At 46.9% G+C, this 13,985-nt stretch overlaps 1 protein-coding gene across 29 annotated transcripts in view; it reads left to right on the top strand.

Annotated features, from left to right (window-relative positions):
* The first annotated feature begins 2,596 nt into the window (after positions 1–2,596).
* Positions 2,597–13,985, top strand: part of CAMK2G (calcium/calmodulin dependent protein kinase II gamma) — a 115,166-nt gene continuing 103,777 nt past the window's right edge. For 12 of the 29 annotated variants that reach the window (XM_083845194.1, XM_083845187.1, XM_083845196.1 and 9 more), the window contains exons 1-2: positions 6,719–7,057; positions 8,766–8,860. In XM_083845194.1, the coding sequence (XP_083701320.1) occupies positions 6,993–7,057; positions 8,766–8,860 (160 nt within the window). In that variant the 5' untranslated portion in view covers positions 6,719–6,992. Of the gene's footprint in view, positions 7,058–8,765; positions 8,861–13,985 lie in introns of all 29 variants that reach the window. The other 17 variants (XM_083845186.1, XM_083845198.1, XM_083845199.1 and 14 more) reach the window with 15 other exon arrangements.

Below are 13,985 nucleotides of genomic sequence, written 5' to 3'. Positions count from 1 at the left end.
AGGCTCCTTTAAAAATGTCAAGGTCATGTTTAAACAGTTACTGTTTAAACTGAGGAGATGAAGCACTGGACCAAGAGGATTCAGAAATAAAAAAACGAAAACCAGTATTTTATGTTAACAGGTGTTACTTGAGAGTTTAGTGCTCGTGAAAGTGATGGTGAAATACTTTGGAGGCTGACTGCTTCTGCATCTCTTCATTTGTGCTTACACCATAGACATTGCTAATGAACATACACCCTTCCTGCCTTAGTCCTGAGTTGAAAGGACTTCTGCCTGGTGATGACAGGAAAGTGCAGACTCTCTAAATGTTGACTTCCTGAGACAGCCAGGAGGGGCCAGTTCATGCTGATTTTGGCAGTGACGTTTGTGATGTGGATGTATACTACTTTGTTCTTCACAGTGGTCGAGGAGGCTCGGATGATTAAAAGTTGCTTGTGAGGTCTCTCCTAGTACTCTTATTCCAGGACAATAAACTAGAGCCATTTAAATCCAGACCTAATGGAGAATATCATGGAAAAAATTTAGAATCTCCCCAAGGACTGTGCCATAAATACAACTGAGATGACAAGAGGAAGGAATTACAAGATTGATAGTATGAGATATATGCAGTTTATCTTTGAGTTGAATTCAAACAGCTAGTAATGGCCAAGTGGGATGATGACTTTCCTGGTGAGAGTTAAATGGAAAGTTTTCACAGTGATCTGCTCTCCATTTTAAAAAGCAAAGAAACAAAATTTGTTGTAGCTGGCACTGAATGGAACCCTTTTTAGCAGTAGCAATAGAAGGCAATGATGGACTGATCCACAGAAACCACACTGCTCATTTCTCATTCCTTTTGGTTATGGGTGACCCACAGCAATGAGGGAGTTGCTTGTGCATATTCTCCTCAACACTCTGAAAGACAGCATTCAGCTCATCAGGACTGTCCATCCATCATCTTTTTTGCAGGATTACGCTTCCCCCTATCTATCTATATCTATTTTTAAATAGATAACTATTTAAAAAAAGAGGGAGACCCCACCCCAGGACAGGGCATTAGTATCCAGTATTCATTCAGTAATCAGTGCCATTCAGTATGTCGTATGTATAATGCCATACAGTATTTTAAGTTGGGGGAGATATCTGGGATATAGGGAGAATCTGTGTTCATCCTTTACGTAAGAGTCACGCAATCCTGTTTAAACAAACAGTGTGAATCTTAAAATAGCCCCTGGACATTCCATGGCGATGGCCATATTCAAATGAATGTTCAAGATGTTTCCCCACTATCGTATACCAACACTGTAACCCTTCAGTGACAGCAGAGCCTTCTAGACAGTATTAAGCTACACTGAGCACTGGAAACACAGATCTGTTCATTTGCTCTGATAAAGCAGCAAAATCTGCTTCTCTGTCGTCCACTCACCAAGGGAGATAGCAGACATGGAACATTTTGAGGCTAAGGCCATCTGAGGGTGATTTTAACCATTACAGTTACTGATAATTATTAGGGGAATTCACAGAACATGACCATGTTGCCATATAAATGGTGAGGAATCCTGCTCTTCACCTGATTAACAGTTGACATTGGCCAGTTTAAAAAAGATAGGGACGAAAACGTGAAATTCTTTCAATGTGGTATTATTAATGTTGCTGTAGATAGAGGTAGAGGAAATCATTCTTGTTGCTCAGAACATTTGTGTAATACCTGTAATCCTCGCTAGAGTCTTTTACAAAGTTCTATTCATACATTTCAAAGGATAGTTAAAAATGATAAAAGCATATTTTGTAAAAGTGATCAGTTATGAGAGCAGCCAGTGGACACGGCAGCTCAGAATTCAGACATTGTTTTATGGTGTTTCTCTAGCAAAGAGAGTTTTAAAGAGGAGGCTGGAAAGGCATCTCTTGTGTAGCTCACACTTTCTAACCTAGAGCTCAGGATAGTATTGGATGGACTTGGACTTTCATGAGAAACGTAAAATGAGGCTGCTCTTGCCCACTGCCCACAGAGCCTGCCCGCCCACTGCTGCCCCCTCCTTTGCCTGAACCCCCTGGAGGCAGAGGCCTGTGGCACTGAGGAGCGGAGATGTGCAGAACACAGTGGCCATTTGGACATACCTACTGACCCTGCCTCGTAACAGGAGAGAGCACTCTGTGGCATTAAAATAGAACAAATTTGCAGTGCTATCAGGTTATATGTTTTATGAGCCATGTAATTAACGTGTGACACTCAGTGCCATGGGATATTATTGACTTAAATAGCTTAGTAAGAATCAAAAAGGATTAGGCATTGACATGAAACAGAATAGCATATGTACTGACACAAGCTAGGATCAAAATTACAAGGGCTACCAATCCTTGAGCTTCAGGGCATATTTTGATCATCAGGTTGGGGTCAGGAGGAGAGCCGTGCTCTGAGTAGTGCGCAGTATGCAGGTGGGTTACACGGATCTCTTTATTGGCTTGTTTTGATTCCTTTCCCTTCTCCTTCTCTGTCTTCCTCTCATCCCCTCCTGTTCTCTCGCCCTCACATTTATCATCTGGAATAGGTCACTGCTGAAGACAAGACATTAAACTAGATGAATGGCTGAATAGTCTGTACTAATAGGCTAATTTAATGTTTGTATCTTTCCAGAACTCTAGAATCTGTTTATTTCAAATATAAATTTTATATTCATTGGCAAAAAAGTTCATCTCTTTTCATCCTTCCTTCTATGTGTGCTACTTTTTGTCAACTACACCTACAAATCCACTTGGACTCATTTGATTCATGATTTTTCAGAGGTAGCAAATGAAACTGATTTTGAAGGAAGGAACAGAACAACCAGACACATTAAAGGAACCTGATTTTTATGGTAGATATTCAGCAAATGCTTAAGACGGGGCTTATTTTGAGAGAGATCTTGTATAGCCAACATTAATAATCACCTACAAAAATAAGTTAATTTTTTCTGTATACACGACAGTGAGTCCATTGTCAGTCACGGTAAAATTATGTTTCATTTAGGTAACACTCTGCATTCTGTAGAGTCAGAAGCAAAATAGTTGTTAGGAATTTTAGCACTGTCTTCCCTTCCACCTGCCAAAAAAGGCTTATTTTAAGATGATACAATATTTTATAAAATTCTTGGGGTGTCAGTGTTTTGTATTTTCAGTTGTTACCACATTGTAGTAGTGCCAGGAAGCCCATGTAAGAGCAGGGCAGGTTGAGTTGCATGTCCTGTAGGTGCCTTGTGAGCGATAAAACCTACCCTGGAATTACTTGCTCTCAACGGACAGCAGAGGCAGAGGGAATAAAAATGACTTGATTCCTTGAGGGACCCTCAGTTAATGACAGAAAACCAGAGGACGCATGTTTAAAAATATGCCTGCTCATTCCATTTGTTGTTGTTGTTGTTTTCTTGCTTTCAGCCTCCCAAACTGCCTTCTAACTCCACCCATTCTTACCCTTTCCAGGTCCTTTATTTTTGCTAACGCCCTCTCTTCATATCTGGCACCAGTCAGCACTGCTCTGCTTGGCTCACTGATACAAGCTGCCCTTTGGCTCATTTAGCGTTGCTGGAAAGGCACTATCGTGCAGCTTCTCCAGCAGGTTGACGTTGTACTTCCCATTTTCCACAGCAGGCTGAATTCCAGTTAGCTTCTGTGAACTCATTTTGTAGCCCTTCACTCTGCTTCCCTGAAGACCAAGGCTTTTGTGTTGTTGCCTTCCCACGGACAGTCTTTAACATGCCAAAGCTGACCTTCGGCTCCGTGGACAGATGGGGCCTGATCCAAAATCCATTAACATCAGAGGAAATGTCCATTTATGCCCATCAGCTTTGCATTAAATCCTTTGTATTTTACTTACTTTCTTTAGTGCCTCTTACTCAGCTCCAGTTATTAAAATCAGATTAATCTCTGACATATCTGACATCTGACATCGCTGACAGTTCAGTGTACTGTATAAGCAAGGCAGTGCTACTTCAAAAGATAGAGACCAAAACCGCTATTCCACTAATGTGAAATCTGAAGCTGGCCCACTAAAAGTAAGGCATTACTTCCAGATTTCATTCCTGCATAACTGAGGTCAGAATCTCTCTTACTATTCATTAGCTGAATCTCCTATTACTAGCGCAGAGGCTCTCTTAAAAATGTTTCTTGCTGTTCAAATATATATTTTCTGGTCTCTACAACATTGCTCTGCCCTGGCACCATTTAAGATTCACCCGTTTGCAGTTTTATTCTCACTATGAGTAGACTGCTATGTCAGCCAGAACATCAATATTTCTTCCTGTTGACACAATACTCTCTCATCCATATTGCCACCCCTCCTCCTGCTTCATTTTGTCTACATTCCTTTTGAAAACTCTACTCCTGTAATTTAGTCTCCCACTCAATACTTGGTTTAATCAAGTCTGTCACTCAATTTATATCCCACTTCTCACTTCACACAAGTTTCTCGGTTAGCAATCTGTTCCTATAGCGCTTGCTATGCATAACACATGGTTAGCTTTTCTTTCCACTCTTGCTTCTCTGTCCCCTTTCTTATCTCCAGACTTCACTTTTCCTTGTAACACTTCAAGATTAGAAACTTCCTCTTCTGTCTCCCTCTTTTTATGTTTTACATGTTTTTATGAGACCTCTGCATTCGGGGCTTCTTAAATACCATGGGGTGCCTTTTCCCCAGAACAGTCTTTGGGTCCAGTTAAACAGTTTTCAAGTTTAAAAACAAAAACATATCCAAGGAGTCCTCTAGGGCAGGAGCTGCCTTTAGTTGAGCGTCTGGTAAAGTGCATAGATAATAACGTCGTCAGACTTCTTTAGAGTCTTTCAGTGGGTGGCATTGAAACACATTTTGAAGGAACTTAAGCATCTAACACTTTTTTATTTCTGTTTCTACATGTCCCACCCTGGGTTTTTATTTTTTCTGTTATGCATCCTTTCTTGTCTCGTACTGTAACTGTCTCATCTGCTATTTGTTTTACCAGGTCCCAGTTAAATCCTAAGAATTACAAATCTTCCCACTTCTATGCATTTCTTTCTTCATGAGTCAACAAGAAACGTGCGGCCTTTTCTGGTGGTGAATGTCTTCTTCCCTGCCTACTGCCCGCACTGTTGGGAGCATATGCTCGGACTGGCAGAGTCTCACTTGTGTTCACGCGTATCTTTAGGTAAACTTCTCCTGTTGCTGTACTTCTTTGTGGTGCCTTGCACAACCTCCCATCTTCGTCATCTTTCCTTACTTTGTAGGAACACAGGCCAAATACACAAAAGCTTACATTCTCTCCCTCTGGCTGCTCACTGTGCTAAAATCTGGTCTTAAATGTCCGCCCCTCAATTTTTGTGGGTAGGAATAGCCAAAGAGTGGAGTACAGTCCTGTGTCAGGTGCATCCATGCAATTTTACATCGGGGACTTGGTTGCCTATCTGACTGCATCGCTTGGTGCAACCACATCACAAACTTAACAGCTCGCCTTTCCTGCCCAACAAAGAGAATTTAATTGTGGACAGTGGAGGCGCACTGCAGGTTGTGCATCAGTGATGCTGGCCACCACCACCTCCTCTAGGATCTCCCACTTGGGGTTTGTGCTTCTAGCTGATTGCTCCCATGGCTTAGTCAGACTGCCTTCTTCCTCATCTGCAGCTCTTCTCTGAGAAACTGATGGGCCACTGAATGAGGCTGTCAGAGCAGCTTTAGCTCAGCGCTAATTACACCCAGAGGTTGGCACCTGTTGGTTAGGTCATTTGTTGGTTCCCTGACTTATCCTACTGGGTCAGCAGGTTTCCAGGTTTAAGTGTCGGTATGGTGTAAGACACAGAACGCTGTTGTTTCATAATCACTTTCTGGAAGTGCTTTGTTGTAGCATTACTGTTGTATTGCCCTACTTTTGCTATCTACTTTCTGCATAGGCTGCTTGAGTTTTTACCCGCCGCATCACTTAGGTGCAGGCTTTGCAGCACCGGGCCGGCTGCCTTTAACCTGGAGGTGGAGGGCAAGGGGGGGATGCTGATGGATGCCGTCGCTGCTTTTTGTGATTGAATAACACGACGCTTTCCCAGTCCAGTTATAGAGCGGTAATGCATGGTACTTACACAGTACTTTTCATCTGCAGATCAGTTTAATGCTGCTCCTGGCTTACAGCACGATCATCTGTCTCTGCTCGGAAAAGAGCCTGCGCTCCGGGGTGCAGCAGAGGCCGGAGCCGTCCTTCCCTCGCGCCTGGATCAGCGGCTGCCCTATATAAACCTGCACATTAAGCAGATTTGGCGAGCGTTCAGACCGAGCCAGGCTCACTCGAACAAGAGGCGAAAACAAACTTGCTCAGAAAGGCGCTGCGGGCAGCACTGCCAGGCAGTGCGCTCTGCGGGGCGCACCGGGGGCGGCTCGGTTCCCTCCCGCAGCTCTGGGCTGGAGTTGCCCCACGTGTCCCGCTGCCATCCCCACCCCGCTCCGGCCGCCCCCCGGCGGCCCCTCGGGACTCGGCCTCTGGCTTCTCCCTCCCTCCAGGGGCAAGGGCGGCCTGGGGCTGCCCGCCGCTGCCTTCCTTCCTCTCCTTCTCCTCCTCCCTGCAGCGGGGACAGCACCCCCTTCCCTCCCGCCGCATGCAGGAAGTTTCCCGGCCGCGAATCCCCGGGGCCGGGCGAGGAGGGGCTCCTCCCGGGGCGCCCCCCTGCAGCCCCGCTTCCCCCGGCCGGGCGGTGCCGCCCCGGAGCGCCCCCGGCGGCCACACCCCGGGGCCGCGGCCGGCGGAGAGAAGGGAAGGGAGGGAAGGAGGGGGCCGGCGCGGGGTGTCTCCGAGCGAGTTCTCGCGGTGCTGGCCAGGCTCAGCCTCCTTCCCCTCCCCGGCGAGCGGTGACTGTGCACGGCGGAGCGGGGAGCGCCCAGCCGGCGGCGGGGGGAGCCCGCGGCGCCCCGCACAGCCGGCAGGGAGAGGGGGCCGCCGAGCAGCGGGCACGGCACGGCTCGGCACGGCTCGTCTCGGCCGCCCTGCCCCATGCCCCAGCGGCGCTGAGCCTCCCGCAGCCTGAACATGGCCACCACGGCAACGTGCACCCGCTTCACCGACGAGTACCAGCTCTACGAGGAGCTCGGCAAGTACGGAGCCCGCTGCGCGCCCCGCCACCCGCCCAGCCCCGGGGCCGCGTCCCGGCTGGAGGAGGACGACGAGGAGGAGGATGAGCCGCCGAGCTCTGATCCTGCTCCCCGAGCCCCCCGGCTGCAGGAGAAGGTGTCCCCGCAGTCTGCCCCGGGCTGCGCGCTCCTGTTGCAGCCCGGGACTTCCTCTCTTCCCCCTCGTCCTCCCCAGGAGCGGCTGCCCCTTCTCCTCCCCGCACCGCCTCTCCCCTGCCGCCGCACGGTGCCTTTCCCTTCAGCTGGGACGCGGCGCCTCGGCTGCCGCTCCGCGATGCTTTAGTCCCCACTTCCTCGTCCCTGTGAAAGGACCAGGTGCTGCTGCACAGCGCTTTTCCCTCCCTCTCCTCCCTTCCTTCCTCCCTCCGCACTTGTCTCTGCATTGGCAGAGCCGCTGCGCCCTAGGACGGGGCTCTGCAGGGGGACCCCGAGGGGCAGCAGAGCAGCGCAGCGGCCGGCAGGGTGGGATTATGGGGACGGTGCCTCCCTGGGTGCTGCTGCTGCTCCCCCCCCTTCCTGCACCAACTGCCGGGCTCTGCTGCATCTCCGCTCCCCGGTGTCCCCATCCGTCCCCACGCTGCCGCAGCTGTGTGTCGCCAACCCCGGGCCCCGTGCTCTCGGCGCTGCTTGTTGGTTTGTAGGCAGAGGTTGAGGAAGGGGAGAGAAAGGCAGGACTCTGCAGTGTCGGGAGGACTCGAGCTATTGCAGGCGGTCTGTAGGGCTAGCTGTCTTCTGGGGCCCTTGTGCAGCTTCAGTGCCCGTTCCTTATAGTGTCAATACGTACATTTGTCCATGGACGTGGGCTCACGTTCCTGTTCTAAAAGAACTTGGAGTTTTCTGCCAGCTTTCTCTTATTTGTCCTTTTCCCCATTCCGAACCTATCCTGTAAAGCCAGTTGCTTCTCTTTTTCCCACCCTGTTTTCTTTTTTTTTGTTGTTGTTCTTTTTACAGAAGGGACCTCTTTTAAGCGCTTATCTGTTTAATCCTGTAGATTTTGAGTCCCTATCTTTTCACCTTGGTCTCTGTTGTATTATCTCTTTTTTTCCTCACAGAAATCCTTCTTCCCTCTCTCTCAGACCTCTTCTCCGAGTGGCTCTTTGGAGTAGTTGTAATAATATCAATAGTTCCAGCTTGAGAAAATGTACGAAGCCTCGTAGCTTCCTACTCACTTCATTACTAGGTACATGCTTATCCCCATTTTGCAAGTGGGTAGACAGCTGTAAGAGCAGTAACTTCTGCCAAGTGTTGCAGGGATTTTGTGGCAGAGCTAGCGCTTGAACATGGGCGAAATGAGTCCAAGTTGTCTGATGTACCCATGAGGGATGCTGTCTTTGGGAGATGGACTCACGGCTGGTGTTTGCGGCATCGTTCTGGGCTGCTTGTCTTCCGTTCATCAGTCCCCTCGTGTTCTGTCTCTGTGCCCGTATGATCCCCCTCCCTGTTCTCGCTGGTCTGTCTGTGAGGGGGCTTGAGGGGGCTTCAGGTGGGTGTTGGAGTACTGTATATACTAGGGTTTATTTGCTGAACAGACAGCATGCACTGTCCATCGGATTCCCTCCTCTGTATGTCTTCTGTGCTATCCGTAATCTAGTCCACTCTGGGGATAGAAACTGCTGGTGTTGCATTCTTATTTTCAGTTTCATAGCGCCTATCCTCTTTATTTTTCTTTTAGGGGAGCCTTCTCTGTGGTCCGCAGATGTGTAAAGAAAAATTCGTCACAGGAATATGCTGCAAAAATCATCAACACCAAAAAACTGTCAGCCAGAGGTTAGTGTCTAAATCTACTCTTGTTCCTTTTATTAATAGAAAATACTTCACTGCAGTTGGAGCTGTAATAAGTTTAAGGGATCTGGAGTTGTTTGTCTGGGTCACTATTTGTTTCTTACAAAGTAATTGAGTTATGTGGCAAATACCAGATTAAAAGGAGGTTAGCATGGGAGGATAGAAAAACTCCTGTGTCTGGAAGTGGGTACTTTGTGAAGTTACGTTGTCTTTTCTTTTGGGGATCTTTCTCCTGCAAGCTGAGCTAGAGGTAGGTTTATAGAAAGCTTATCTTGGTGTGTGTGTTCAGATCACTCAAGATAGAGAAAAGTGTTCTGGAGTGATTTTGCTGAATGCTTTTTCTGCCTAGGAGATCTGTCTTACCTGAACAGATATGTGTTGTTGTTGTTTTTGTTGTTTTTTTCTTTAAGTATGAATGCTATGTACCTTGCTCCTGTCATGTTGTAGTTAAATGTGGTGGGTTTGGGAATTAACGAGTTTGTCTTCAAAGGCAGAATTTGGCTGGCTAGGTAACCCTTGCAAATTTGACTTCTCAGTGAAGTAAAACAAGTAATGTTTGCTTTCCTCAATGCCAGGGTTTCCTAAAGCTGAAAAAGCTGACTGTATTTTTAAGAAGAGAGAAAAAAACTTAAGTTTTTCCCCAAGCTGTTGGACTTCTGATTTCTGGGGATGTGCGTATGTGCAAAGGGTACTGTATATTCTAGTATGTAGGGAGTGTGTATCTTCGAGTGTGGAGGGAATCCTTTGCAGGGGTTAAAGTTGCTTTGGGGATAGGGAGCCTATTGGAGAGAATGAGAGAAATCGAATTGCAGTAAAAGATGCTGAAAACAGAGTGCAACAAGTTGAGATGCCAGAAGAGACTGTTTCTAGAAGGTTTTGGTCCTTAGAGGCCTTTCAGATTTGACAAAATAGATGTGTTAGGCCTTGTGTGCCTTGCTAGCTGAATAGATGGATTATCAGGGGGGTTGGCTGAGAAATGAAAATAAGGCAGGAGGAGGAGGCAAGTGATCTTTATAAATGATTTAGAAGTGGAGAATATTTTGCTCGATCCCTACAAAAGAGGAAAAATAGGATATGCCTTCTCCCTCGTGCCAGAATATGAAATGTGATGATAAGAGTATAAGATTGCTTAAAGAACAGTAAAGAACTTTTGTTTACTCTATTTACGTGGAGAAACAGTATCAGAAGTAGAGGGTGCTGTGATGAGAAGGCTGATTTTTCCCCACCCCTCATCCCTGTGACTTGCGGAGGTACAAATACGTGACAATCATCAGTGTGTCGCCTGAGTGAAGTCATGTTGGGAACCAACCAGTGTAGCCGTGGATCATTTAGGAAGTAGCAGCAGATCCCTTGTGAATTGGTGTTCCCTTCCTGGTCAGGTGAAGTCACTACCGATGCAGGTGGGATATCCAATCTTTTGAACCTAGAATTAATTCAACTTGGTCTGGGGGAGGTTTGGAGGGTGGTTTTGCTTTGTTGACATCTGCTAATGCCGTGTTCTCCTTGCCGTGTTCTCTGACCATCCTGTAGTGAGGGCTAAAGTTCAGGAGAGCCATCTTCTCAGTGTTAGTGGGCACAAGCCTGCTGAGAGAGGAGAGGGTGGCTTGATAAACTGATTGCAAAGGAGAAGCTGTTTTCGTACGAAGGAGGTGATGTTGAAATTAACTCTGGAGATAAGAGAACTGTGGAAAACTGTGGGATTAATAGAATTGAAACAATTCAGAAACATACTAGCACAAACCCCAAAGTAGCAGAACTGATTGAGACAGTTTGTGTTTGAGCACCTAATGAGTTACAGAGGGAGCAATATATAGATCCTAATCTTTTTTTGTGGTAAGGTGATGACAGTTTTATGATCCAGGAAGTAGGAAAAGTAAATGTGGATGAATACAGACCATGTTCTGATCTACTACTTGCTTTCTATATCTCATACCTTCCTGTAAATGAAATACATTGAGGATGCTAATCTGGTCCTCAGCTTCTTAACTTGGGGCAGTTGGCAATGATTTCCTTATGAAAGTATTGGTTAGTTGGAGTGAAGGTGTGGGGTGAGCCAAGAAATGAACTGTATGTTTCTGGTAATACAGAAGAGTGTCAGAAAGAAGTAGTAATTGATCAGGTTTTCTTCAAGTCTAAGTGAGGAGTAAAGAATCTGTTTACAGTTAAAAGTGGCCGGTGACTTCGGGTGAATATATGGTTTCCTCAGTTACTCCAGCTGTGTTCACCGATGCCACGAGAGGTTAGTACAAGAAGAAACCAAATGCCTTGATAGCAACTTAGTGAATTCACCTTGGAGCAGGGCTTTAAAGGATTGAAGGAAAAATGCATGCTGTTTGGACGTTGCAGCTGTAAATCAGTGATTAGAGATTTGATTCAGCAGCCTGAAAATGAAAGTCTCGGGGAATGGCATTTTAGAAAGCTGTCTGCCATGGGGAGAATTACGGCGTTAAATCTGCAGTACCCTGGCTATACGTTGCCTGATGCTTTCTTTCCCAGAGCTGGCACCTCTCCCTGGGGAGGCCACGTCTCTGCCTGGCAGGACACACGCACGGGGCTCCCTGCGTGCCCAGCTGGTCTGCTGCGGGCCTTAACCCACCCTCCCGACCAGCCTGCTGCAGAAGGGTTTTCTTCTGGGCTTGGTCACAGCGCCAGAGTATTTCCTCATGTGGGGGGGCGCTGCCCCTCTCCAACTTAAGCATTGCTAAATCTAAGATTTTGTGCCTTCTCTAGCAGAATCTGAACCTACCTGACGTAGTAACTGCTGCTCCAAGAGCCAGAGCCTTGCTGCTGGTGAGGATTATGGCCCGTTGCGGCCTTGTGGAGGTTTTGCTACTGCAGTGCTTCCTTTGATTGTCCAGGGCAATGGTAACAAAGCCTCAATCTCCTTTCACAGTACTTGTTACCTTTATTTTTCAAGGCTCTTGGTGAAGAAATAATAGCGGACTGGGAAATGCTGAATAGCTTGGTGCATGTAGCTGAAAAGGAGGAAGAGGAACACTTGAGGATGAATTGTGTGCATTTAGAGGGTTCTGTATTACCTGGCATGTTTGTCAAACTGTTCTCTCAAAGCAGTGAGGAGTTGAAGAGGTTTGGTGTTGTTACAGGGCTTGTGCCTGAAAGCAAGGAGGATGAATGCGGTGCCACTCTCTGTGAAGAGTGGTCGTAACAACTTCAGTCTAGTAAAATGTTTTGTAAGATAGGAAAAGACGAAGTCAGATGTTGAGAGGAGAATATCTTGTTTCTTTTTCGTCAATGATTTTCTGAAGTCTGTTCTCTCTTTTATTAAATCATGTTAATCAGAGCTGGTCTAGATTAAAATTCATACTTGGGCTTTAATGAAGTATTTGGTATTATTGTGTTGATACTGTGTTGATGCTTAAGACTGTCTGGTGAAGAATATGCCAAGAACTTTAACAGTAAATAGGGGCCAAATGCTTGCAGAAAAGGGAGAGGAAGCAGACTTTACCTTAGTCAGCATTCAATTGATGTATAAGAGCAGTGGTTATTACACATGGGGGAAATACAATGCGTATTTCCTCAGTCATCTGGAATTCCTATGGGACTGAACGCCCAGGCTTTAACCAGAGCTATGGGCAGACAGAAGTAATATCGGTAATTTTTTGGAAGTTTTGAGAATGAAAATCTGTAGCAAATGAAGCTTCAGATTGTGGGCAGCAATGAATTTCAGATCAACTAAAATAACTTGCAGTGGTCAAAAGGATCAAGAGAGGAGCAGTAGCTTCAGTAGCAGCTGGGAAATGTCTGGGATCTGACTCTCCAGTATTAGCGCCTTTGGTATGGAGTAAGTTTCCTTGGGTTGGTGACGGAAACCCCAGTTATCACTTGTTTTGAGAGCAAGCATCCTGAATGTATTTTATGGGATTGTCCTGCACTGGAAATAAGTAGGCAGAGTTCTCTCCTGTGATAATTCATAGGACGTTGTTTATACCAAACTGCACGTAGTGAGCCTACCAGCAGGTGTAGGGCGACAGCATTTGTGGCCCCTTTTTGTGGGGAGTGGGGGGAGAATTCTTTGTGTGTTACCTCAATTGTTAAATTTTCTTTACTGCTAAAAATCTGTGTCTTTCAACTCTTGTAAGTGATATCTTTTGAAGAAAAACTTAAAAGCAGCTGTTCTGGAAGTTAGACCTCTTCCCTTCTTTCTCCCTGCTGTGTCTTTGCTCTTGCCTGTGGAATAAAGGGGTGGAATCTCTCCCTGCTTAAAATCTTTACAAATTTGTAAGTGAGATCAAAATTTGCAGTCTACTCAGTTATTTTTTGTTGTTCCTCTAGGAGATTATGTGGACTGTGGGAAGAGCAGGGAATTACTTTTGTGTATCAAATCTCACCAGGAAAAAGCGCTCTTTACAGTTTTAATTCAGCCTTTTTTTTTTTTCCACACAGCTCTCTTGTCCTGGGCTTTCAGATCCAGAGTGGTTGTTGACCTGGGCTTTCTAGTGTGTTTTGTTGGAGATGTCAGTGGTAGCTTCCCTGGCCGCTGAAACACTGAGGTTGTGTGCTGCAAAGAAAGTTGAGCAGCATCAGTCGCCAACCTCTGCTTTGATATGCTCTGTCTATGCTCTTGCCTGTGTTCAGGTTAGGACTCTCGGGCTGCTCCTGTGACTGGCAGCTTTCAAGTCCACTGTGAGTCACAGCCTACCCGGCTGAAGGAGCGGCACACAGCAGTGCTGCACTGCAGCCTGGCATGCCGGCTCCGTGCAGCAGCGCGGGGAGCCCTGCACGCTGCTTGCAGGCAGCCTGAGCACAAATCCCGACTCGGGTGGAAGTGTCCTGTGAGAGGTTTCCTCTGGCTGTGCGTATTTGTAGGCTGGGGACAAACGTCCTTTCTTGCAGAGGGCAGCAAATCAAGCTGTGTCCTCTTGGCCGTACTTGCTGAGCAGCCAAATCAGGTCTGGTCATTTGGTGGGGGAAGGGAGCTGCCCTTCCTACTGGGGGGCCTTAGACCCAGCACAGAGTGCTTTGCTGTGCCCCCGCTCCTCCTCCTCTTCCTCCTGCCCTCTCCTGCCTGCGAGCAGGCTGGGAGATGCTGTGCTTGGGGAGCACGTAGCAGAGGAGCTGAGGAGCTGCCGTGATGGATGGGGATTTTTGT

This window comes from Anser anser (assembly GCF_964211835.1).
Source record: "Anser anser genome assembly, chromosome: 7".
NCBI classification, from domain to species: domain Eukaryota; kingdom Metazoa; phylum Chordata; class Aves; order Anseriformes; family Anatidae; genus Anser; species Anser anser.
The sequence above is the reverse complement of the archived record's forward strand: the minus strand, read 5'-3'. Positions and strand labels throughout refer to the sequence as shown.